This window comes from Phyllostomus hastatus, unplaced genomic scaffold (genome assembly GCF_019186645.2).
Source record: "Phyllostomus hastatus isolate PE091 unplaced genomic scaffold, TTU_PhHast_1.1 phas_scaffold_12, whole genome shotgun sequence".
Lineage (NCBI taxonomy): Eukaryota > Metazoa > Chordata > Mammalia > Chiroptera > Phyllostomidae > Phyllostomus > Phyllostomus hastatus.
Genome location: NW_025334007.1, coordinates 12,439,446 through 12,464,422, shown reverse-complemented (window position 1 = coordinate 12,464,422; position 24,977 = coordinate 12,439,446). Strand labels below are relative to the sequence as shown.

Here is a 24,977-nt window from a genome sequence, read left to right as displayed (position 1 = left end):
CTTCCTGGACAACAGCAAGAGCTCAGACCTGTGGGTAATAACAATGGATAATGAGGAGGGAGTGCACTTCTTTTTCAGGCACATGCAGATTTAATTGTATGAAACCTACACACTTTACCTATAATTTCAGTTGGCTGGGGTACATGTGCCACTTGAATTTCATACTTGATGTTGACTTTTGAAAAATATACTAATCATATTAATTCCAAAATTCTCTTGAGAACCAAATCAAAGCAGTAAAAATGCACAGAAGGAAGAACAAAGAAGATGAGCCGTCACCTTGGCCATTCCTACAGAGCTCGCGTTCAATTCCGGAATGCCCTGATTAGTCTTATCGCCACGTTCCCACATTCCATAATCCTGCAGGAGAAAAAGGTAGCAATCAGAGCAGGAGAAAGGGGAATATGAGAAGTGCTATGGAAAAATGATTCCTTTATGTTACAGCAGGCATAATGGAATATATATTTTTTTTTCTCGAAGAGAACCAAATTCACAGCTTTACAGACTCAGGCTGTGTTCTTCCTTGGTTTCAGTTCATTTGACCTTTGTGTAGAGTTTTGGAAGTAAATACTCAGGTGGAACCAAAAATGCATGCGAAAGTGCTCTCAATTTTCTTATTCTTAAAAATTATTAATTTGTAAGAAACTCTTGGTTTGTAGAGAACAAAATGTTTCATCTTAAAATCAAATAAAATGCTGCCCTTCTCTTTAGCTAATTCCTTTGAACATATATTAAATTATAAGATGGAATAAAGAAACTCTAACAAATGGGTTATAAATAGCTGAAGCCAACCAAACCATTTAAAATAATTTAATATCTTTTTCTAGTATTACCTCTTGGGGGAAAAAATGCTCAGTGAGTAACAGGAGCCCAAATCAAAACTAAGGCACAGAAAACTGGTATCTTATACTGATTAATACGAGTTGGCTAAGAGCACTCTGTCCACATAGATGAATTGATACATGCATATCTAACTTTGAAAATTCATATTTTCTCTTAAGAAACCCAAGCACTGGGTGCTGTTTTGAAATAATGCTATGTGCACTGTTGAAAGATTACAACCCAACAAAAATAGGGCCAATGCCAAAATTTCAGTATTTATTACTTGGTCTCTGAAGATGAACATTTTCAAAATATGAAAATTTCGACCTAGGTACACTGGAGCAGTTTTAGACTCTGCTTTGTAGCTGAGACCCATGACTCCTTCCTTCAGTATTCCTCACACCTGGGCCTTTCCACGTTCCATCTCATCTTCACTCCAACTCAAAATCTGCTTTCATTAGCTCATTTCCTGCTTAAGAGTCTACAGCGACAAACTGTTTATCCCACCCTAGTGGATCCTGTTCAAGTCTTTCTGGATGGCCATACCTCCATTATTTGGCCTCCACCCCCTGCACACCCACAAACTGACTTTATTTTCTACAATTCTCCAACACTCCACTTTTAGCCTAAGTCTGCTCCTTCACTCCCCCTTTCCCCAAACATCCCCCAACATTCACACACTCAGAACCTGTTCCTGCCTCTCCCCAAATACCCCTTTCTAGCCCTTCTGCTTATCTAACCCTACTCATCCTCTGAGGTCCGACTAAAGTCCCACCTTTTCCACAAATTTCTTCAGTTTCTTTAGACCGAGGTTTGTCAACCTCAACACTACTGACATTTGGGGCTGAGTCATTCTTTGTGGTGGGGGTTGTCCTGTGCACTGTAGGATGTTCAGCAGAGTTCCTGGCTTCCACTCTCTAGATGCAAGTAGCACCCTCTCCAGTATGACAACCAAAACCATTTCCAGACATTGCCCAGTGTCCCCTGACAGAGGAAGATTGCCCCTGGTTAAAAATCACCACTTTAGACCCAGGGACAGCAAACTGCGGCCCTTGGATAAAAATCTAGTTTGCCACCTATTTTTGTAAATAAAGTCTATTTGAGACACAGCCATGCTCACATGTTTATGAGTTGTCTCTGGCTGCTTTCCTGCTACAATGGCAGAGTTGAGTTGTAGCATTAGAGACCATAGGGACCACAAGGCTGAAAATATTTACTCTCTGGTCCTTTATAGAAAAAGTTTGCTGAGCCTTGCTTTAGACCATACTTGCTTTCTTTTTCAAACCAAGCTCTATCCTTTCCTTACCACCCTTATAGTCAACCCCGGAGGAGCTGGGGTTGGCGGACATTTGTACCGGCACACACCTGGCCTGGGGCGCACATCTGGCTCAGGCCCCTTCACCTATGGGCAGCCCGGGATGAACCCTGCAACACTGCGGTGCCCGCCAAGGTGCTGATGCTGCTGCCCTTAATCCTGATTTGGGCCAGCCTATGTACATGCCACAGGACATTCTGGGGTCTTATTCAAAACAAGAATCATGGATTCAAACAGAGCATGTGGTGCATTCCAAAACCATGAACTCCACAACTGCATCCCAGGTCAAAAATGGGCACTTTGTGTGTGGAGGTGACATAATCTTATAGATCTAATCATGCTAACCTTCTGGTAAGCCCCAAATAGCTTGGCCCTCACAGGATTGTATAATTTTTATTCTTTTTGACAACTGAAAAAATCTACTAGGGTTTATACTTACAGCGACTTTATATGCAGCTTCTATGTAGAAAACAAGATTCTGTATGAAAGCCACCTCATCGAGGGTGAAAATAATACGTAAACCTAGTAAAGAAAAACAAACAATGAAATTATGAAGTTATGCCATGAAGAGAGCTGTCAATCACAGATATCACACTAGCAAATTGATCCTTTGATTTGAACTGTGATTTTTCTGACTAGAGCATCAAAAATTAAGTCTGAAGTAAATTGTAACACTTCATGTCTAATCTCAGAAAGAGGAAGGGAGGGAAGGAAGGAAGGAAAGAATGGCTCCACTTTTGCATGTATGCCTACAAGCACAAAGGCTCAAAAGAGAAGGTGTGGAGCCTACTGCACTCCTTAAATGATCGCTAACTAAGGGAAGGAAGCAAATAGATGAGGTCAAAATTGGTATTGTGACATTGGTTATACCAAAAAAAGTAAAAGGAATAAAGGAATAGTTAATTATAGTATATCCATTGATCAAGTCCTGGAGAAGAATATTTTGAGAGGGGCCATGACACCGTCTGCAGATATTTGAACTGTTGAAGGTAGATGTGATCTAGGTTGCTGCAGGAACTAGGTGACAGTGATGGAAAGGAAGCTTTGGGATCAACTAGAGAGATGCTAATAGAGCTGGCTCAACAGCCCTCATCTTGCAAGTGCTCAGGAGGCTGACTGTTGGCCCGTCACAGAGTCAGTGCTCATAATATTATAAAGAAGGATGCTCTTTCTTTACAGAAATAGCTTATTTTGAATACTTATCTTGCCCCTCCCTGCCCACCTCTGGATTGTCATTCCCTGTACAAGGGGCTCAAATGGCCCTGGCTCACCCGAGGCAGTCATCTGGGCCAGGAACAGGAGGTAGAGGGAGGTGGCATCCACCTGGAGGTGGCCCCACTGGTCGTCGCCCACCACGGTGCTGCAGGTGGCAGTGTTGTACTTGGCGTGCAGGCTGTCCTTGGTACTCTGAGTGTGCTTGAACTTCTCCACTTTATCCACCTGAGGGAGAAGGCAAGCTGGCTCTGCATAGCTAAGGGATTCCTGGCTGGCAGAGGCCACACCCAAGGTCAATCTGCTGGATGCAGACCTCTTATCTCCTACCTCTGAGAGCACCACGAACTGTCTGCAGATCCTAGCATGATGTTCTGTATACACAATGTGCTCAATGAGTTGTTTTATTTACCCTCACTGAAAAATGCCAGTAAATAGTGATGTCAAATTTTAGAAGCTCAAGCATTTCAACGCAAAAGAAATCCTTTTATAAACTCAGCAGAATAAACATGGCTTTCTAGGAGTGGCTTTTAAACACAATGTTTTCTTCCCCATTTTTTTTTAAAGAAGGCATGCTCTCCTTTTACACAAGTAATTATTCAAAAGAGATTCTGAGACATAGTGTCCTTTGAGTCTGGGTTCTCTAGTGTAATGAAAGTATTGAAGATAATTTTAAAAGGAGAAAGTAAGCAAAATATTTTCAATGCCTCTTCATCTTGAAAGGAAAGTTCAAAATGCTTTAAGAATATTAGTTGTTGTGAAAATGGCAAAATGACCACTCAGATGACTTGCAAACACATTCGTCATTTTCCACTTACCTGTCTCATCATGCACTGGAGAAGACCCCGCATGAGTTTCACCACATTCTGTAGAAAGAAAGTGGGATCAGTAACAAGGCCAACTTCCCTGCTCCATGAAAAGCTAACCACAAGGCCAGTAAGCCAGCGCTGCCTGCAGACTTCCCTGAGAAGGCAGATCCCAAGCAGATTAAGTATTTTGATTGTTTAGTTATTTCCACCTCCCCATTCCATCACAAAGAAAGAAAATCTTCACAAAGTGATTTATCTCAAATAAAAGGGTTGGACCGATGGCACTTCTGGACTCTGGAATCCAGTGATTATTCATTGATATTTTAGCAAGACAATTGTAGAAGCCTAAGTACCCTGGAGGTTTATGGCACAATTCTTACTAATTTAGTTTTGTTATGCAAGGGTGAATTAAGTCCACCATGCCTGTCCGAAATAATGCTGATATGTGCCAAAATGATAACTTGTGACACCATTACCAGACTACTGAGTAAAGTTCTTACAAAATGCAAGTAGTTGCCAAGGTTTCTTAATAATATGTATTGTAACCAATTATTGTAATTCTTATTATCATGATAAATAGCAATAATAATATGATAATCAGATACTTTTTTCAGGCATTGTACAAAACACTCTACCTGATTCTCTCTAATTCTTGCAACAACCTTATAAAGTGGGTATTATTGTTACCTCACTTTACAGATGAGGAACCGGAGGCTGAGAGAGATGAAGTAACACTGCTAAAGTCTCCCGGCCAGCAGCAGATAGAGCAAGGGCAGAGCCCAGGCCATCCGACTCCAGAGTTTGAGCCCTTAGTCAATACAATATGTGACCTCTCACCTCCTTCACCACTCAGGCCCATTGAAAGACTGGTCGTTATATGTCCTATTAACAATGGTATAAAGCTCCTTCACAAGTGGCTGGAGAATAGGCTAGGTCAAAGTAGCCTGGCTGAAAGTAGCTCCTACCCAGGGCCGTGAGCATCTCCTCTCTTACCGAATGTACGTGGTTTGCAGAGGAGGATATAGTGAAGGGCCACGAAAGCTGGTCACCAGAGAAAAGTATGGAGATTATCATCTTTCAGGTACTTCTGTCTCCTTCTAAAATCCTAGGATTCTAGAATATAATCTTACTTGATGTCATATATTCTTTTGAGGCAGAAAATGTTACCTCATAAATATAAGGTATAATTAACATCGTTATAATTAACATTTCCTACAGCGTAGAGCATACACATTTGTCAGTTTTACTTCCCCTCAGATAAAGAAAAGTTATTTTTCCATTATGAAGAAGCTGAGGGGTTCCCAACTGCAGGTGACATTACCATCTCCTGGGAGTGGGTGAGCATCTACAAATGTGAGGGTGGAGACAGTTTTATTGTCATCATGATGGGAGTGGGGCTACTGGCATTTAGTAAGGACCAAGGACCATAAGTGTCCTGCAATGCATGGGCAGTCTCACATAACGAATAACTGTATTGCCTATGCCCCAAAAGCAATAGCATTCCTGTTGAGGATCACTGGAAGATCCCATGTTAATTTCCATCTTCAAAGGAGATGTCTCCTTTAGTTATTAACCACACTCGACAAAACAAACAAGGTGGCCTGTTTGCACCTTGTTCTCAATTATGGGGCAGCAAATTGAGTCAGCTTTAACTTGGATCAGAAATTGCTTATAGAGGGGAGGTAGAGGTGTGTATGTGTGAGTGTGTATAACATGGCTTTACTTTGATTTTGTCTCAAACAACAATGGCTCCTGATTGGTGTGGCTCAGTGGATTGAGTGCTGGCCTGTGAACCAAAGGGTCTTCGGTTCGATTCCCAGTCAAGGCACAGGCCTGGGTCGTGGGCCAGGTCCCCGGTTGGGGGCATACAGGAGACAACCACACATTGATGTTTCTCTCCCTTTCTTTCTCCCTCCCTTCCCCTCTCTTAGAAAGGGAGAAGAGGAAGAAAAGGAAGAAAAGGGAGGAAGGGAGGGAGGGAGGGAGGGAGGAAGGAAGGAAGGAAGGAAGGAAGGAAGGAAGGAAGGAAGGAGAAGAGAAGAGAAGAGAAGAGAAGAGACGAGAAGAGAAGAGAAAAGAAAAGAAAAGAAAAGAAAAGAAAAGAAAAGAAAAGAAAAGAAAAAGAGAGGGAAGGAAGGAAGGAAGGAATGGAGGGAGGGAGGGTGGGAGGGAGGAATCCCAAAGGCTGTCATGCCAAGAGAACTATACTTTTATGTGTCATTGTTCCCTACTTCAATGCTATCACTCAAAACATTCTGAAAACACCTCCTGTAGTTACTATTTTCTTACGTATTCAATGATGGTAAATCTTGCCTTTGGTGAGTATCTTGGTTTCTGATTTTGGAAAAAAAATCAAAGGACTTCACTGTGCTACATGGTAACATAGGCACAAAAACTGAACAACACCAATGTAGTTCAAAATTAGAGGGTGAGTATAAATTAATAAGACTGCTTTGGAATGGCTCAAACTAGAAAGGCATTTTTAAGGGAAATTCCAACCATGTTTTAAGCAGTAGCAATACTGTTTGGATAAGTATCCTTTTGACATGACTACTCTGAAAGGAGTATACACTTTGGAATGTGTAGCTCTGGTGTACTGACTTTTAAAAACAATCTTATTAGTTTATATAACCTCATACATAAGCATAGATAAAACTGATGGAACATGTGTGAAAGAAATGTAGCTAGTTAGAAATTTGAATGCTGTATTTTCCCATTCAGTGTAATTTTTTTAAAAGGAAAAATCTCAAAGGGAAAGATAAATGAGAGGTTGACACCACTAAGAACCCCCCCAAAAATATTCTACAGCACAGATGGATCCAACACCTGCACCAAACTGTTCTGCACACAGAGCTGCTTCCTTGTAGGCTTTTCATTTTAAGGAAAAGGTGCTGAGCAACAAAGACATGCCTGCTAGTCAGCATTACCTGCTCCAACTCGTAGGCCTTGGCCTTGTCCTCGTCACGGTCGGCATTCTTCCGGTAGGCCATGCCCAGGCCCCACACAGCCAGGATGCTGTAGATGTTATCCCGCACCCAGGCATCCTTCTGCTCATGACTGGCAGACAGCAGCCCCGTGACAGGATTCTATTAGAGAAGAAACACAAAATGACTCAGCAACACCCTTCACCCAGCTCCTGAGCAACGAATGCTTGCCCTCAGGGAGTAGAATGAGGGTCAGGATGAGAAGTGAAGAGACTGGAATTCCCGTCCTTGCTCTGCCACCAACAGTGTGACCTTGGAAGAGAAGTGACATCACTAAGAAAAGCTCTAAGGAACATTCTCACTTTGAAGTTCTTATTCTTTTGCTTTCAGACCAGATCACACTATTTGGAATGACAAATAGAAGAAAGAGCAAACAGAAAAAGTCTGCAAGACTTTTACAAATATGTGCACTGTGGGCTTTAGGTCTTTTTTTGCCTCCATGATTCCACACCAATTGGTAAAGCACTGAACTTGGGAGTAGGGCCCCACTCCAACACTCTATTTGTTTTTTCCCCAGGGAAGATGCCCACCTTATCTGGGCCTCCCCTGCCTGATTTGTAATCCAGACACTTCATGGGCCTAAAAAGGAGATGCTGAGCAAGAGAAACTGGGAGTCCTGTCCTATTTAGATATGATATCACAGGTATTCATTTATTTAAATCCTCACCCAAAGACATGTTTTTATTGATTTTAGAGAGAGACAAGGTAGGGGAGAGACAGAGAAACATCGATTGGCTGCTTCCCATATGTGCCCCAAATGGGGGTCAAACCCATAACCTAGGTATGTGCCCTGACTGGGAATCGAACCTGTGCCCTTTTGGTGCATGGAACAACACTCCAATGAACTGAACCACCCAGCCAGGCTGGCATCAGTGGTATTTAAAAGGCCAGCTGAGCCACTAAAAAGGCAGACCTTCACACACAGAAAGTATGCACAATGTTTATAATAGCACTATTCATAATAACCCCAAAGAAAAGACAACCCAAATGTCCATCAGTTGATGGATAAACAAAACATGGTCTATACAAAGAATGAAGTATTATTCAGCAACAAAAAGGAATGAAGTACTGACACACCCTACAATATGGATGAACCTTGAAGACATGATGCTATGTGAAAGAAGCCAGTCACAATGGACCACATTTGTTATGATTTTACTTACATAAAATGTCTAAAATAGGCAAATCCATAGAGATAGTGATTATTTAGGGCTGGAGGTGGGGTAGAGTGGGAGGAAATGGGGAGCAAGTGATGGCTGGCAGGTTTTTTTCTCACTCTCTGGGTGATAACATGTTCTAGGTTGATTGTAGTGAATATATTAAAACTATTACATTGTACACTTAAAATAGGTGAATTATATAGTAAGTTATATCTCAATAAAGCCATTATTCTTTAAAAAGTCAGTCCTAATAAACTCTGTACACAGAAATAAAATAGATAAAGTAGGAAGAGTTATAAAGCCTCTGTTACCTTTTCCTGAAAATGTGCAAAAATATGTATCTAAGAAAAAACATTATAACAATCAGAGCCTTGCCAGCTTTAAAAAGGGCACCAAATTATTTACAAGAGGCTCATGAAAGAAGTCTATTGGTACTTTCAAAGTGATACTGCCAAGGTTATTAGGTAGAAAAACATTGGCAGAGTTTCAAATGGTCCTAGCTAATGAATTAAACATTCGACTCTCTCCTTTAATCTATGACCTCTTCAAAAACATCTAAAACTCAATGGATAACTACCCTCAGAGGGCAATGGCATTCAGTGTATCGACACAGCTCTACAGCCAAAACTACAAATCAATGATTTTAAAGTCAACCAGAACTGAAGTCTAGGATGGCTGAGTGAAGGAAAAAGTCTTATACCAATAGTGGATTAACGGAGTTCTTTCAAACAATCACTATGCACCAACAGTGTATAACACAAGCATCTTTATCTGTTCTGATGCCAGATGACTGACCCCAGGACAGGAAATCATCAGGACACCCAGGGAAAGGAGTCAGTCCCTTCCCGGTGTACCCATGAACTGTGAGTCCACTGAGATAAACAGCCTTCCCATGACACAGCAGTGACCACTTGCACATAGCGCCAAGTGTGGTTTGGATTATGAAATGTCACTGTCCTGTTAACGGAAAGTTACCTCTTTTACTCTAGTTTGGCCTTAACTGTTGAAGTGGATTAGTTCATTGCCACCCAGAGCTAGACTATCTGAGCCGTTTGCTCTACTCCAGAGAGGCAGTCTGGTGTTTTGGCAATCCCCACATTCAAAAGTGCATACTCAAGCCATTTTGTTTTTTAAAAAAGATTTTACTTATTTTTAGAGAGAAGAGAAAGGAGAGGAAGAAAGATGAAGAGAAACATGTTTGTGAGAAAGAAACATTGATTAGTTGTCTCTTCCACGTGCCCCAACCTGGGACCGAACCCGCAACCCAGGCATGTGCCCTGACCAGGAATTGAACTGGTGACCTGTCATGTTGCAGACAACGCCCAACTGAGCCACACCAGTCAGGGCCATTTTAAATTGGGGTGCTACTGCACTCAGCTTAAGGAATATTTACTGCCATAAAGTGAGTGTTTTTGTCTCCCAAAAATCATATGTTGAAATCTAATTCCTACTGTGGTGGTATTAGGAGGTGATGCCTTTGGGAGGTAATTAGGTCATGAAGGCAGAGCACTCATGAATGGGATTGGTGCGCTTATAAGAAAAGGCCAGAGGGCCCGCTTGCTCTTCTCCTGCCACTTGAGAATGCAGTAAGAAGTCAGCTGTCTGCAACCCAGAAGAGGGCTCTCACCCGAAACTGACTGTGCTGGCACCCTGATCTCAGACTTCCCAGCCTCCAGAACTGTGAGAAATAAATTTCTGTTGTTTAAGCCACCCAGTGTGTGGTATTTTGTTAGAGCATCCCGAGCTGAATAGGACTTGCTTCTCCCTTTAAGTCTATAAAAATAACGTATTATGTCAGAAGATATGGGAAGTTCCATTTTTATGTGATTCATACAAATTGAAATGATTATGTACTGGGACATACTTTGCAATCTCTGGTTTGGCACAATCTTAAATATTGTTTCCATGCTTTAAGCTTCCTAAGGGCAAAGCCTGCCTTTTTGATTCACCACTATAGCTCAAGGTCCTGGTTTAGTTAGGTGTTAAATAGATAAGTGAACAAATATATATTAAGGTTATAGTTTTACTGAATTATAGTATGAAATATTTATATTTGTATATATTACCTATCTATATTTATATTATGCATAGCTACTATGAATAATTTTCCCTTTAAGAATGCTTGTTCTATTATTCTGCACAACATTCTTCTGTTCAATCTTCAGGAAATCCTGAAGAAGCAAATCAGGCATGCGCAGCATGAACCTTGGGAATGGTTTAAACAGGAGGTAAAGCCTCATTTTTTGCTTTAAACATTAAAAAGTGAATAAAATAGGGAGCTGCTTCAAACACAGGAAATGACTTATTTCTAGACTAAGAGAAGAGATGGGTGAAATAGTGAATAGTAACCTCACAGGACAGAGGTGAGGTTTGAGAAGGCAGATGGTGGGGCAGCGGACTTGACAGGGGCAAGGATACAGTGATAGAGGGTGGCTGGAGAAGATAGGATTCATGACTACCTAGGGTGGTGTGTTTGTGTAGTTTATAAAAAAATATTCAACATTATTATTATCTCCTTGAAAAATTTTTTAAAAGCTAAAGTCTTCATCACACCAGCTCAAGAAACGGCATATACACAATCTTCTTGGCTGACGGCAATATGAAAATGATTCTTAGAGCAAGCAAGAGGTGGGGCAGATTTTAACAACAGAAGAGGGCAGAGATACTGACATGGTGACATTTACTACTCCTTAGAGAGTGTGTACATATAAAAGAAGGTGTATATATAGGCTGCAAAGTGGATGCTGAGCCAATGTGAAAACAGTAAGATGCTTTTGGACTTGAACAATAGGTCAAAACAAACTAGACAGAATTCAACAAGAATGTATTTATTGGGCTCACCTGTTTGGTAAATGTCTGCTGGACTAACTCTATTAGTCATACTTCCACACTTTTGAGTTGACTCAGCTCTCTACACACATACACTTCTGTCCCCAAGGGCTCTAACAAACCTTTGAACAGAATCTCTTCTCCCTTTTCCAAATCAGCCCCAGTTTCCCATCCCAGCAGCTACCCTGTGACCCAGCCACATCTTGTCCCAATACTTAGGCACAAGAAATTTCAACTGTACAACACTGACTGCAAGTTTTAACAGCAACATACCAACAGCATGTGAGTGGGTGCCAAAAGCCAATGCTGTGTTAATGGAAGTAGAGTTTTCAGAACAAGGGAAATGAGTTTCACTGAACTGCCAGTCTGGCAGAGTGCATCTGACATACTTTGTCATTGACAAGCACCAGGTTCTAAAAGGGACATTCACTACTTGCAATGCACCCAGAGGGTGATCAAGTCTATGAAGAGGCTAAAAGCCATGTCTGTTTCATAGGCATAGGGGAAGAAGATGGGTGCTTAGCTCTACAGGGCAGTTTACTAATTTACTATTTACTGCTCTTCTTATCCTGCAATAATCTTTTGAAGCCCCCAAGGTACCTCACCTAATCCTTAGCTCAGGGGTCTTATATAGCTCAACCCCCCTTTCTGTCTCTGAATTGTTCTTGCATGTGGCGTCTCTGACCTGCTCATGTATGTAGGGTTCCCATTGGCAAGAGCTTAAATTTGATATTTTCTTGCCAATCTTCCTCCTGTTGATGTGAGTCAAATCAGCCAAAAAGAACCAAAACAGGGAAAAGGGCATTTTTCCCCCTTCATTACAAGGGATTCTTCTCAAGCATTCACATGTTACTTGTCTACTCAAAAATCTCTCTTGGCTTCTCTTCCCACTCAGAATAAAGGCCAAATTCCTTCACCCTCAATGGTAAGTGAATAAATAAACCTCTAAATGTTCCTTAGTTCTAGTCTGCAAACCCATTTTGGACCAGGACTTTTTTTACTCAATGTCTTTGATAGTTACAGGTCAGGGGTGTCAAACTCATTTTCACTGGGGCCACATCAGCCTCGTGGTTGCCCTCAAAAGGCCGAATGTAATTTTAGGACTGTATACATGTAACTACTCCTTAACAGTTAAGTGAGAGCTCAGCGCTGCCACCAGGTAGAAACAAGGTGCTGGGAGGGAATGAAACAAGGTGAAGGGCCGGATTTGGCCCACGGGCCTAGTGTTTGCCACCTGTATTATAGGTCTAATCAGGACTTTATTTTTTCTTGAATTAATGGTGGTAACATTTATCTAGAAAACTGACCATTTACATTTTCAAATTGTCTGCCTAAAATTATTTATTGTATTTTTCCATTTTCTCCTATACTGTTTATTTGTCCCTCCTCTCCCATTGTATGGCCAGTTTACCTATTTATTACTCTTTTCTAAAAAGAGCTTTTGATTTTGTCAATATGTTTTATATTACATTAATTATTCCTATCTTATCATTCCTTTCTTCTATTTCCTTGGGTGCACTCTGTTGTCCTTTTCTCAATCTTGAGTTCATTAATTTTTAAATCTTCTTTTCTACTATGTAAATTTCAGGATATAAATTTCTCTTCAAATCCCACTTTAGCTATATTCCATAAATTTGTGTTTGGAATGCTTTTGTTACTCAGCTCTAGGTATTTGATAATTTCCATTGTAATTTCTTCATGGATCCATGACGCATGTGTATCTATGACCTATTTACATATATTTAGAAGTGGGCTTAAGTTACATTCCAAACATATTCTAGGGGAAGGGGGCTTTAGCAATTCTTTGTCATTGCTAATTTTCTTGCATTTTGGCAAAAAATGTGATGTGTATAAAGCTGATTTTTCAGTATTTTTGATATTCTATACCCTAATTTGTCATTAATTTTTAAAAAATATACTTTGCAAGGTTGAAAAATTACTATTTTCTATTGGTAGAGCACAGTTCTATGTACGTACACTTGATGAAGTTTGTTCCTAATGGTGCTCAAATTTTCTATGTCCTAGTTATTTCTCTGCTTGACCTATTAGTATCTGAGTGAGGGTAGTTAAAAAAATCACACTATAGCCCTGGCTGGTGTGGCTCAGTGGATTGAGCACCAGCCTGCAAACGAAAGGGTCGCCAGTTCAATTCCCAGTCAGGACACATGCCTGGGTTGCTGGCCAGGTCCCCAGTAGGGGGCATGCTACAGGCAACCACACATTGATCTTTCTTTCCCTCTCTTTTTCCTCCCCTTCCTTTCTGTCTAAAAATAAAATAAAAATCTGAAAAAAAAACCCTTCTGCTATAATTGTGCCAATTAGGTCAAGTTTTGCTTTACATATTTTGAAGCTATGTTGTTGGTATTCTGTCGGTTTAAAATTGCTTTATTACTTTCTTGGTGAATTATCCTTTTATCATTTAGTAATAACATTTCTATTCCAAATAATATATATTTTAAACTTCAAAATCTACTGTTTCATATTCGTAGAATTACAATTTCTTTTTGGTTAGCATTTGCCTGGTATATCTTGTCCTATTACATTACTTGCAACCTTTCAGTATCCTGTGTAAGGTTCTCTTATAAACCCCATAAGAGACCCCATATAAACCCCATGTATCTTTTAAATTTTTCAAGTAATTCCTATTATCTGTCTAATTTTTTACATTTATTATGATTATTAAGATATTTGGACTTATTTGCATCTTGTTTTGTCCTTTACATTTACTATGTTTTTTTTTTTTACTTCTCCCCAAGCACTTTTTTCCTTTGTTGTCTTGGAGTTATCAAATTTTCTTTGTTCCTCCATTGCCTTAAGTTATATATTCCACTTATATTACTTTAATGTTAATGTTTACACATGAACTCCTGACTTAAAATATATAATGCCTCTATCCTCCTTCTTAATGTGATTAGGGCCTTAGAATGATTTAACTCCAGTCTCATCCTATTCTCTTGCCATGTTATTACTTTTCAGTATTTAATTATATTTTTTATTATTACTATTTTTCCATTATCCCATTCTTCTCATTTTAAATTCTACTGCTGCTAAATAGCATTATTTAGTTACTGTCCTGATCTCTGAATTATCTGCTTTTTATACCAAATAATCCTCATTTACAGTGAACATTGTCTTGACCATTATTTTTCTTTCTGATCCATATTCTCTTATTACCACTTTGTACTTAACACTTTTATGAATGAACCTTCCAACAGAGCTGATATTGAAGAAATGTACAAAGTTAGTATTTCCTATCTGGGCCCAAGGAAATCTAGGAATTTATTTTTTTAAGATACTTTCTAGAGCACATATTTGTTCTCTCTCACTGTATAAAATCAAACCTGCAAAAGGACCTTTTATTAACATAACTCTTCCCTTCTTTGCTTGCAAATTCAAATAATATTTAGCAGCAAGTACATTTGGCAAATGGCTGATGGGAAGAATTCTCCTTCACAGATATAGGAAAATGAATTGGTTGACATGCTAGCTGATATGAACAAACTATTGCCTCTAACAAAAGGACATTTATGAATTTGACATATTAACACTGAATGATTTCTAACAAGTGAAATCAACATAAGTTGATCTTGATTTAAAAAGCAAAACAGAAACAGAGCTCAGAGCTTAAACCAACTGATATTGAAAAATGCCTCATAAACATCTGCACATATCTACTGTACATGGGGAGATACAGCATAAACTTTAGAAACCATTTTTAATTCATTGTTTATTGTTGTAAAATATAGATAACATAAAGTTACTCACTCATTTTTACAGAGTAGTTAAGTGACATGCCTAAGATCACTCCGAAAAGATGATAAAGCCCTGAATTGGTTAGGGTTCTACAGCTGTGAAGACTAGTTGTTGGGGCAGGATGGGTGTGGGATGGGGATGGGTGGGAAGGAGTAGGATTCTACAGGTGCAGGTGCAGGCTCATGGGATTTCCCAGCAGAATCATACTTGGGAGTATTCTGGTTAGCCAACAGAGCCTGACAGTGCAGCCAGGAAGGGGAAAAGAGGGCACACATGATAGCTTCTCAACAACTACCCCCAAAATAAATACAACTAAAGGCTCAGACAACTATTTAATCATTAAAATGTTAGAGAGGAAAGTCCAACGTTGCAGATTTGCTTTAATGAGAAGATAGTTCTTTTGCTCCTCAGGGACTGGAAGCCTGGATCAATACTTGGATAGCTGAGAGCCTACAAGAAGTATGTTATCAACAAGGACTTAAGGGTAACTTGCATTTGCTTGGAGCACTGCTTGATGCAAAAGGAACAAGACTAATGAGGTCTCTATGCTTAAGGATCTTATCACATCAATGGAAGACATAAATACATTCAAAGACCTGAACACAATTAGTAGCTGGATAAGGGTTTTTGGGAAAGGGAGCATCACGGGGCAGGGTGGTAAGGCAAGGACATGTGGCCTGGGTATGTGTGGCTTATATCAAAGTCATACCACCATCAACAGCACCCACAATTTACCAATTGCCTACTATGGTGCCAGGCAATATACTGGGCACTATTTTTTCCTGCATAATACTTCAGTGGAGGCAGGTGTTTTTATTCCCATTTTACAGATGAGGGCATGGACTCAGAGAGGTCAAGTACATGTCGCTTGTTCAAAGCAGAGCTAGTGATTTAAACCCAGGTGTGACACAAGAACCAAGCTTTATCATTTTGCCTTAAAGCCCCATCCATCACAGTAATGAAGGGAACATCCTTTCAACTTGGATTTTAAAACTTCGCAGATGTAATTATAATATATTCCAGAGAGGAAGGCAAAAGAATAACCTCCATTCACCTGCTTACTCTTTCAGTTCTCAACTTGAACATCATCTCTTCCAGGACTCCTCCCCTGCTCCCCAAACTGAGCTAACCTTCCAAAATAAGAGCCATAATCCTTACTGTACAATTTCAAAAGCCAGTAAGCTCTGAAAATTTCAAGTGTTTTCATGAGTTTGCAGCAAGCTCATTTGGTAACAAGGTAACCTAAATGATGTGAAACTATTTTCAGTCTTTACTTTCCTCAACGTGAATATTCATTCTGATGTGTAAATAATAATGTGTTTGATTAAGGGGTGCTGCCCAGACTCCACTGTAGTTACTGAAGAATATATATGTATATTATCTTTCTAAAAATCCCAACATTTCTGACTTGCAAACCACATCTGGCCCCAGAGGTTTCAGAGAATGTATTCTGAACCTGTATCTTATGCATAAATCTCACTACATCACAATTATTTATTCTTCTGTACAAGCCCAGCACCTGACAGAGTGCCTTGCGTATAGTAGGTACACACCAAATGTTTCCAGAATGAGGAAACAAGGCTGAGAAGTTGGCTAAGAAGAAAAAATCGTTAGTGGCTTAGGAGTGACCATGGCTTCCAACTTGCAGGCCAGGCATCTAACCATGGAATGCTAGTGCCTTTCTGTGACAGCAGGTCCTATAAATAGTCACTGTTGATTGAGAGCAAGCCACATAGCTGCTCTCTTCATTAGGAATAAAAATAGTCCAGTTATGTTATATGATGGGCCCACATATAACTTTAGCCCAGTACTACAAAATAGCAGGCAAACTCATACTTCAGATCACATGGGCAGCCTCACAGGTCCCCTGGAACTTGGGCACAGAAGACCTGCATTTGGGTCTGACCCTAGTACACGCAATAACCTTTTGGCCTGCAGTTTTCTCATCTGTAAAATAGCAACCAGAGTAAGCCCTAAGGCCCTCCTCACAGGTGGGCCTCTAACAAGGTGATCCATGGGAGGGAAAGCAGCAGTCGCCCCACATTCCAGGGCGAGATGCAAATCTCAGGAGCTTCTTCACTCCTGTGTACTGTCCGCGCAGTCCAGAGTTCATCGTCCTCATTCAGTGGGCTCTGCTACACACACCTCCTTTCCCATCCAAAAGAAGCAGAGTCAATATACAAAAAGACGCATTTTGTACCCAGGGCACCCAGGCGGCTTTTTCTGCTTTTGATCCCAAACAGTGGACAAAAAATTCTGTGAAGAGTAGCCCCATAGCCCTTCGGTGCCCCAACTCGTAGAAGATGTGGGGGGGGGGGGCGGGACTGGAGGAGGGTTGGTAATCACAGGCCAGCAGGGCTGAATTTAAACAGGAAACCTCTTAACTGCAAAGTCGCAGGATCTGAGAGGGCACTGGATAATAGAATGAGAATCACGATAGGGCAGCTTGGGATGGTCCCTCCTTACCTGGTAACACAGGATGGTTTGCTGAACCAGCCGCGCGTAACCGTCCAAACGGACTCCGGAATTGCTTCTGCTCCTCATCTCCACGATGCTCCCAGGGCAGCGGTGCCCGATTTGGTGCGTGGAGGTGGGACGCGCGGGCTACGGCTGCCAAACGTTCCTGGCTCCCAAACACTCACAATCTCGGACAGTTCTCCGGAAGGCGCCCGGCGGTTGTAGGCAGGGGCTTCCAGAAACGATAGCATCAAACTAAGATTGGAAAACCAGCCAAGCAAGAGTTTCGTACAACTGCAAGGATCGGGGGCGGGGACGGGGCTGGCGCTCTGGCGGCAGAAACGGCAAACTGGGTCCCAAGCGTGGGGAGACCGTACCCACGCGGAGCCTTTTTTTTTTCTTCCGGCGACAGTGCGGAGGCCCCCGGGAGGACCCCCCCCCCCCCCGACCCTATCCTACCCGAAAACTGCGGCCCAGTCGCAGTCCCGCCCCGGTCCCGCCCCCGCCACAGAACGGAACCCTCTGAGCTGCGGCCAGAGGGGGAAGGAAAAAGGGGTGGTCCGCTGGAGCAGCGGAGAACCCGGCTCCCCCGGGCGGGAACCAGTTTGTCTCCCTGAGACCCTCACTTCCCCACCGGCCGCCGACTCTAGGGCGGGCTGCGGACACAGACCTGTCCGGCACCGACACCTCGAGCTCCGGCCCCGCCTGTGGGCCCGCCTCCAGCTCCGCCCTCGGCGCGGAGCGGAACCCGCTGAGCCAGGCCTGAGGAGCAGGTAGGCGAACGCCCCGCTAGGGGCCCAGAACTCCCCAAACTCCTTCCGTAGCTAGCGGCCCCGCCTTCCCGAGGTGAGCTCACAGTGGAGCTCGTGGTCCCGCCCTCCGGCCCTGTTCCCCTGTCTGTCTGCTCCGCCCCTCCAGCAGAGCGGAACCCCCTTAGAGGGTGGGGGTAAAGGAGGGCTTCCGGCGGGGCCCTAGGCAGCCTGGAGGAGGCTCCGGGGCTGAGCCGCCGACCTCACCGGCGGCGGCAGAAATAGGCCCGCCTACTGCGGCCTCCCCAGCACCCCTCTGCGGGCCGGAACGGAACGTAGCCCTGCCCTTGGCAGAGTCTCCGCAGCTGAGCGGAAGTCGAATACCGGGGACCAGTAGGAGAGAGAAAAGAGGGCAGCCGGAGCGGGGTCCTCAGGGCTCCCAGTCCAACTGCTAGTCACTTGGACGCCGCTCACCTGGCCAGGCCTGCAGTTCATCTCCTGTAGGCCTACAACTTGAAATTTACTAGTGTCTTGTGGCCCAGTTACCTACACTTCACAATCTTCTGCCCAGTATTCACTTTTCCACCAAAATCTGGCCCCATATGAATTGCACTGGACACCTCCGCTAATGTAATCATTGTTCCCACAAGCCCGTTGTTAATCTCCATACATTTATTGTATGCTTCTTGACCCAAGGCCCTTCCTCCTCCTCCTTGCCTATCTGAAGCCTACCATTCCTTTAAGTTTCCCCACAGCTCCTCCCTCCTGTTAGCCTTCCCCATTCTCTTAATTTCCTTAACAATTTCTTTACTAAGGGCTTAGGTCTTGGAGTGACTTTAAATTGAGTTTAAATTCCAGATCTGCCATTTACAAGTGGTGTGAGCTTAGGCATACAGTTTTAGCTGTTTCAAATTCACTATTCTCATCTGTAAAATGGGAATAATAATAGCACCTACCTCCTAGGGTGGCTATGAAGATTAAGAGAATGAATATAAAGCACTTAGCACCATACCTGACTCATAGAAAAGTACTTCATAAACTGTAGATGTTTTCATCATCATTTGACAGTAATATAATTGTAATTTTTTCATATACAGCATATTTTTATAACTGGATTGTAAGTTATTTATGGAAACTGTTTTTGGTATTTCCCATCATGTCTGATATAGCATTGAATATGCAGTTGTAGCTCGATTAACGTTGAATGAATGAATGAATGAATGAATGAAAATCAGTCCTGTTCAGCTGGATCCCCCTATGTATGGTCCCTAACAATTTCATTTTAAAAATTCCATAACATAAATCTGTGCTTCTCAACTAAAGAATCAAACCCCTCATCATTTTACATACTTTTTGTTTTCTTACTTAACAATCTGGGTAGCTTTCTTAAATTATGCAGTGATTTGTGTGATGTGCTTCTATGCAGAATTTGCTATGGTCTAGGGGTAAATAAAACTAGACATTAAGCTATTGCCATTAAATCTCTTTTCGAGTCTGAATATGTACTCTTATTAGAACTCTCATATGTTCTGCATCTAAAAGCTGGGATCATTGCTTCTTTCCATGACTGCTTTTGTTCACATTGACTGCATCTTCAAGAATCCATTTGTAGCCATGAGGGAAATAACTGATGAGCTTTGCTTGTTACCTGACACTTCCATCCAGTATAGAAACATTTTCAGTTTCCTGATCTCATTCTTTGTACACACATTCTGCTATACACACATACACCCTTTTTGGTATATAGCCAGCCTACATTCTTAGGCTTTGGTCTGAGGGGTGTCCAACTTTTTGGTGTCTCTGGGCCACACTGGAAGAAGAGTTGTCTTGGGCCACACATTAAATACATTACGACATGTAATCACACACACACAAAATCTCATAATGTTTTAAGTAAATTTATGAGTTTGTGTTGGGCCGCATTCATGGCCATCCTGGGCTGCATGCAGCCTGTGGACTGCAGGTTGGACACCCGTTACTTCAATGCATATGTTGTATGATCTGTATTTTTCAATAAGCTTGAAATTCAGGGATAAAACCAAGAAGGAAGGCTACAACTTGTTAAGTTTAAATTTTCAAGTGCATTTTAGTGACTAGATTCATTTTGGACTAGAAGTTGTACTATATAAAAAGAACACACATTTCTTAGTATGCTTAAGTCCCTGAGATACAAAACCTCTGTATCTTGTGCCCCAGATCCATGAAGACTTTCTGTGGTTGGGACCCAATCGTAACCTGTCTCTAGATCATTTCTCATATTTTTGTCAAGAATGAGATATGGAATGTGATGGTGTATGTTATTATTTCTGAAGCTGGTACATGATCTTCATAAAGGTGAAAACCCAGAACTGGATCCTGGGGTAGCACCATATCCGAGTTCTCTGACCCCACCTAGAGTGGCTACACATTGTCCTGCCACAGGGACTTCAGCCAAGGAAGTTCCTAGAGAGCCAAATGTCAGCATGCAAGGCAGAAAAGCCAACAAATGTTTCTTTTAGTGGGTTCATGTCTTTGATTTGAAAGAAAGACATTCCATCTTTGACACAGAGGAGAAGGTCCATTCTCAACCAATTTGCTGAAAATAACCAATTAGCCAAATTTATTTATATCTATGTCATTTTAACCTTAGTTGACTGGAAACCATTTTGGTTTTTATCACAATATATTAAAGAATCTTGAGTTTGTCTCTTCTCCAGCTTCCAATAGCTAGTTTGAAAATGGGAGGTAAAGAGATGAAAAACCAGGGAGCATAAGATTTCTTCACAGTGAAGAATATTTATAAATACATTTTAAAAAACATATTGTCAAGGAATATATTAAATTATTATCTGCCCTTTCTGATGCTGTGTCAGACTCCAACTGTAGAAGCAAGGAGCTGAGGCAGAGGTAAACTGAATACTCATTAAACTGCTCTTATGAAGACAAAATGACAATACACGAATCCATTTGGTAAATTGCTGATTTAATAAATTAATTCTTTTTCAAAATGGCCCTCAACAAACTAACCTGCCTCCTAGGTAACTTTATTAGACACTACCAAGTATTCCAAATGAAGCCATTTCACCATGTTTGCTGAGAGCAATCATCATGCTGCTCATTAGTTACTTTGTGGATTAAGGATTACAGCGTGTTTTGGGAAAAAACTTCTCAAATGTTCTGAGGAAACATTTCAACTACTAGACACTCCCGTGACACTCCTTGCCTCCTCATATTGGTACCACCTCTGTCTCCTTCAATAGAGGCTCAGATTGTGGGACCAATTTTAAACCCAAAGGAGGATGTTCTTCAAGATCATTCTCTCTGTCCTGCCCCTTACCTGTCTGAAGTTAAAAAAAAAAAAAAGACAAGAATTTGGTTTAAGGACCACAGCCCAGACATAAAACGCAAGAGGGAAAATAACGGGTGGAGGGTCTAAGGGACACCAGACATTATGCATCCTGTTGTGTACTCTTAGGTTACATAATCTGCTTCAGGAAAACTTGGTTTTGGAGATTTTATGCCCCAAATCTAGAGTGTCTTTACCACCTTCCTCACTACTCAACATCTTTGAAGTAGCTGAGCATGGTTGAAGGAGATATTGCCCAGAGACCTCTTGTGAGTTGAGGCCAGCTTTCTCCTTTTGTGGCTCCTATATGCTAATCAACTCCCCAGAAACCCCAAATCCTGTCCTTGAAATCCTACTGTTTGATGCTGAGGAAGCAGACACTTGAGGGGGATCCAAATCTGGGGCTCATGTGGGCCAATAGCAATATGTGTTAAAGAGATAATCTTGAAAGAATAAGAGGGAAATTAAAGAGAGAAATCCGAAACTGATGTCATGAGGCGGAACAAACCTTGCTCTAACTTCACAGTCACAGGGTGCCTGCTGTTTGCCAAAGGATGTTACTATTATGGTGACCGTCATCATAATCAGGTCTGTCCTACAACTTCAATGCCTCATCTCCAGGGAAAGGACTGCAGACGTTTTCTCTTTGTGAAGGTTCTCAAACTTAGAGGATTTAATTGCAAATTTATTTTGTTGATTTTAATATTTTTGTTGATTTTAACATATAAATACAAGACAATTAAATATATCAGAGAAGAAATATTGCAAAGGCAAATCAGCACTCACAGAAGTGTATTACATTATTACTATGGTTAGCCTGGGATACAACATTCACTTGAAATATATGCAAGGGAACCTTAGTGAAAGACCTAACTAAAGGGTTTGGAAATGTTCCTAATAAGGACACACTTGAGGCACTGCTCAAGCAGCTATAGGTGGGAAGCAAGATAGACCCTCTATAACTAGGAGCAATCAGGGTTTGATACATACAGAAATAATAGCATCGCAGGATAGTTCCCCATTCCCAACAGCTGTTCCCCTTGTCACTATACATTCTTAAGACTAGAGCTCTTTTAAAAAATAACTATAGTTCTGGGTGGGCCAGGGTGTACCAGTCATTACAACCAACAAAGTACCATTGTAAAGAACAGTAATATGATTTTTTTTCTTTATATACATCACCTTTAAAAAGTAATCCCTATGCTACTCCCCTTTTATGAAAGGCTCTGGGGATATACGAAGTGGCAGTGTATGTATCTCCTCCACATTCACAATTTTCCTGACACAGTGTAGATTACACTTCCATCCTTCTCTGTGGCCACAGTATTAAGCTAAACATCTTGGTGAAGATTTCATAATTTAATGATCAGGGATAAGGTCAGGAGATGGATATTGAATGTCATGTATCCAGGTGTATACAGTCCACACCCTGTACAAGGGTACACCCTAGAGCACAGGTGGCAAACACAAGGCCCGCAGGCTGAATCCAGCCCTCCACCTTGTTTTATCTGCCTGGCACCTTGTTTCTACCCAGCGGCAGCACCGAGCTCCTTGCCCCTAGTTAAGGAGTAGTTACATTTATACAGTCCTAAAATTACATTTGTCCCTTTGAAGGCTACCACGAGGCTGATGTGGCCCCTGGTGAAAATGAGTTTGACATCCCTGCCCTAGAGGGTGAGTGGGGCTAAAATGCAGTCTCCACTCAGTTTGCCAAACCATGAGCCCATGGGGCTGTGTCTGTCTAGTGGTGGCACCTTTTTACTATTTCACTCAAAGGCACTATATGAGCTAATTGTGGAACTGTCTGCTTACACTTTTCCAATCTGACTGGCATCATCATTTCTTCATATGAATGAAGTTTCTGTATTTCACATCCCATATAATCTCCAAGAAGAGTTTTAGAACCTACTGAACGAGCAAGGATTTTTTTGAATTACAACAGTAGACACAACAACACAACCACGATTCTACAAAGAAATAAATTTACACAGTAGAAAATAAATACAAAAAAAATGTAGAAGTAAGATTTTTGACATGTGAATCACTAGAATTTAGCTTATTTACAACAAAGTCATGCACAACTAAATTCACCAACAGGCTGAAGTCAACAGTTGCTTTATATGTTATCAAAGATAACATAACCTGTTTAAAATGTGGCTGGAAATGAACTACTTTTCTTTAAATGAATCTTATTTACTATGTTGTTTAAAACCAATCTTCTTTTAAAATGAAGGATAAGAAACCAAGTTGTAAATGTCTCAAAATATCTTGGTTTCCTCTTTCAATAGTAACCACTGCCCTCAGTTAGCTTATGGTCCTCCAGAGGTTGCTGAGTATAAAATTAGTTGATTTTTCATACATCTCACATTGCAGAAAAGGTAAAAATGGAAATTTTCACTGTCAAGCATCATGCTTTGATTTCATAAAAAGGAATCACATTTGCTCAATAAAGTGTAAGCTTCCTCGCTTTGAAGTCCTTCTGAAAGCGATACGACTTTTACCATTACAGGACTCTTCTTTCTCATTAAACGCATGCTGTTTTCCAGTGAAATCATGAAGGCACACATCTCCATTCTGAACACTGAAAGAAACACCATTCTTCTCTGTAGAAGCATTCCCTATATAAAGAAAAATAAAATTGATGTCATGAAGTATCCACAGAAAGCATTTTAAAAGTAAACTTAAATATCACTTTATTCTTAAGTATACACACATAGACATGTTTTTAAAAAATGTTTATGATATATTGTCATATTTTACTTACTTTCATTCCTTCCCTAAGGCCACTCAAAGGAAGCAAAAACAAATTGGAAAATGTTTCCTCTATGGCAGTTTTTTAAAATGAAATGGTCAAAATATGAAGCAAAACAATATATTAGATTTTAAAAGGCCCATTTCCTAACTCTGGTTTAACATATATTGACTTCAAGTAGTAGTATATATGTAATATAACCTAATATAATATTCTGATCTACCCCAAAAGGTTAAGATTAACAGAAATCTCCATATGTCCTCTCATAAGGTTCTTGGTTCCCTAAGCTTCCTATAAAATAACTTTGTACCAGAGAAACCCAGAGTAACAACAGTCATGGCAGGGAAAAAACTGTCTCCTGTAGACCAAACCTGCCCCTCTTACTGGACCAGGATAGGACTGATTCCCAAGAGGAAATCACCAATTCCAGCCTCAGAGTCCAAACCAGGGGGCAGCTGGGTATCTTCAAGAAACTGTGATTTGGATTCCACCCCAAGCAGACCTTGAATTGTGTGTGGGGAGGGGGGCATGCACAACAGCTGAGACCCTCTAGCTACCTGACATCATCCTTCTGACAATTATACCATTAGAAGACAATGTAGAAAGCTGAATAATAAGCCTATTTGTTAGTTTATACCATACTTATAATAATGACAATAGTGCTAAGAACTTTAAAAGTATTATATCATCTGTTATTCTGCGGGATAGGTACAATTATTATCCCCATCTCACAGACAATGAAACTAACGTTTCAGAAATTAAGTGCTTTGCTTGAGGTTAAATGGCTCAGAAGTGATGCAGTCAGCACGT

The 24,977-nt window shown here is 41.1% G+C and overlaps 2 protein-coding genes across 7 annotated transcripts in view; both read right to left on the bottom strand.

Annotated features, from left to right (window-relative positions):
• Positions 1-18,198, bottom strand: part of PHKA2 (phosphorylase kinase regulatory subunit alpha 2) — a 60,195-nt gene extending 41,997 nt beyond the window's left edge. For 2 of the 4 annotated variants that reach the window (XM_045855805.1, XM_045855809.1), the window contains exons 1-6: positions 17,351-18,198; positions 7,086-7,244; positions 4,168-4,215; positions 3,409-3,577; positions 2,577-2,659; positions 280-360 (exon numbers count right to left, since the gene is read on the bottom strand). In XM_045855805.1, the coding sequence (XP_045711761.1) occupies positions 280-360; positions 2,577-2,659; positions 3,409-3,577; positions 4,168-4,215; positions 7,086-7,244; positions 17,351-17,428 (618 nt within the window). In that variant the 5' untranslated portion in view covers positions 17,429-18,198. The remainder of the gene's footprint in view (positions 1-279; positions 361-2,576; positions 2,660-3,408; positions 3,578-4,167; positions 4,216-7,085; positions 7,245-17,350) is intronic. The other 2 variants (XM_045855807.1, XM_045855806.1) reach the window with 2 other exon arrangements.
• Positions 18,199-22,051: 3,853 nt separating this feature from the next.
• ADGRG2 (adhesion G protein-coupled receptor G2) overlaps positions 22,052-24,977 on the bottom strand; it is an 82,381-nt gene continuing 79,455 nt past the window's right edge. For all 3 annotated transcript variants that reach the window (XM_045855810.1, XM_045855812.1, XM_045855811.1), the window contains one exon: positions 22,052-24,033. In XM_045855810.1, coding sequence (XP_045711766.1) covers positions 23,849-24,033 — 185 coding nt within the window. In that variant the 3' untranslated portion in view covers positions 22,052-23,848. The remainder of the gene's footprint in view (positions 24,034-24,977) is intronic.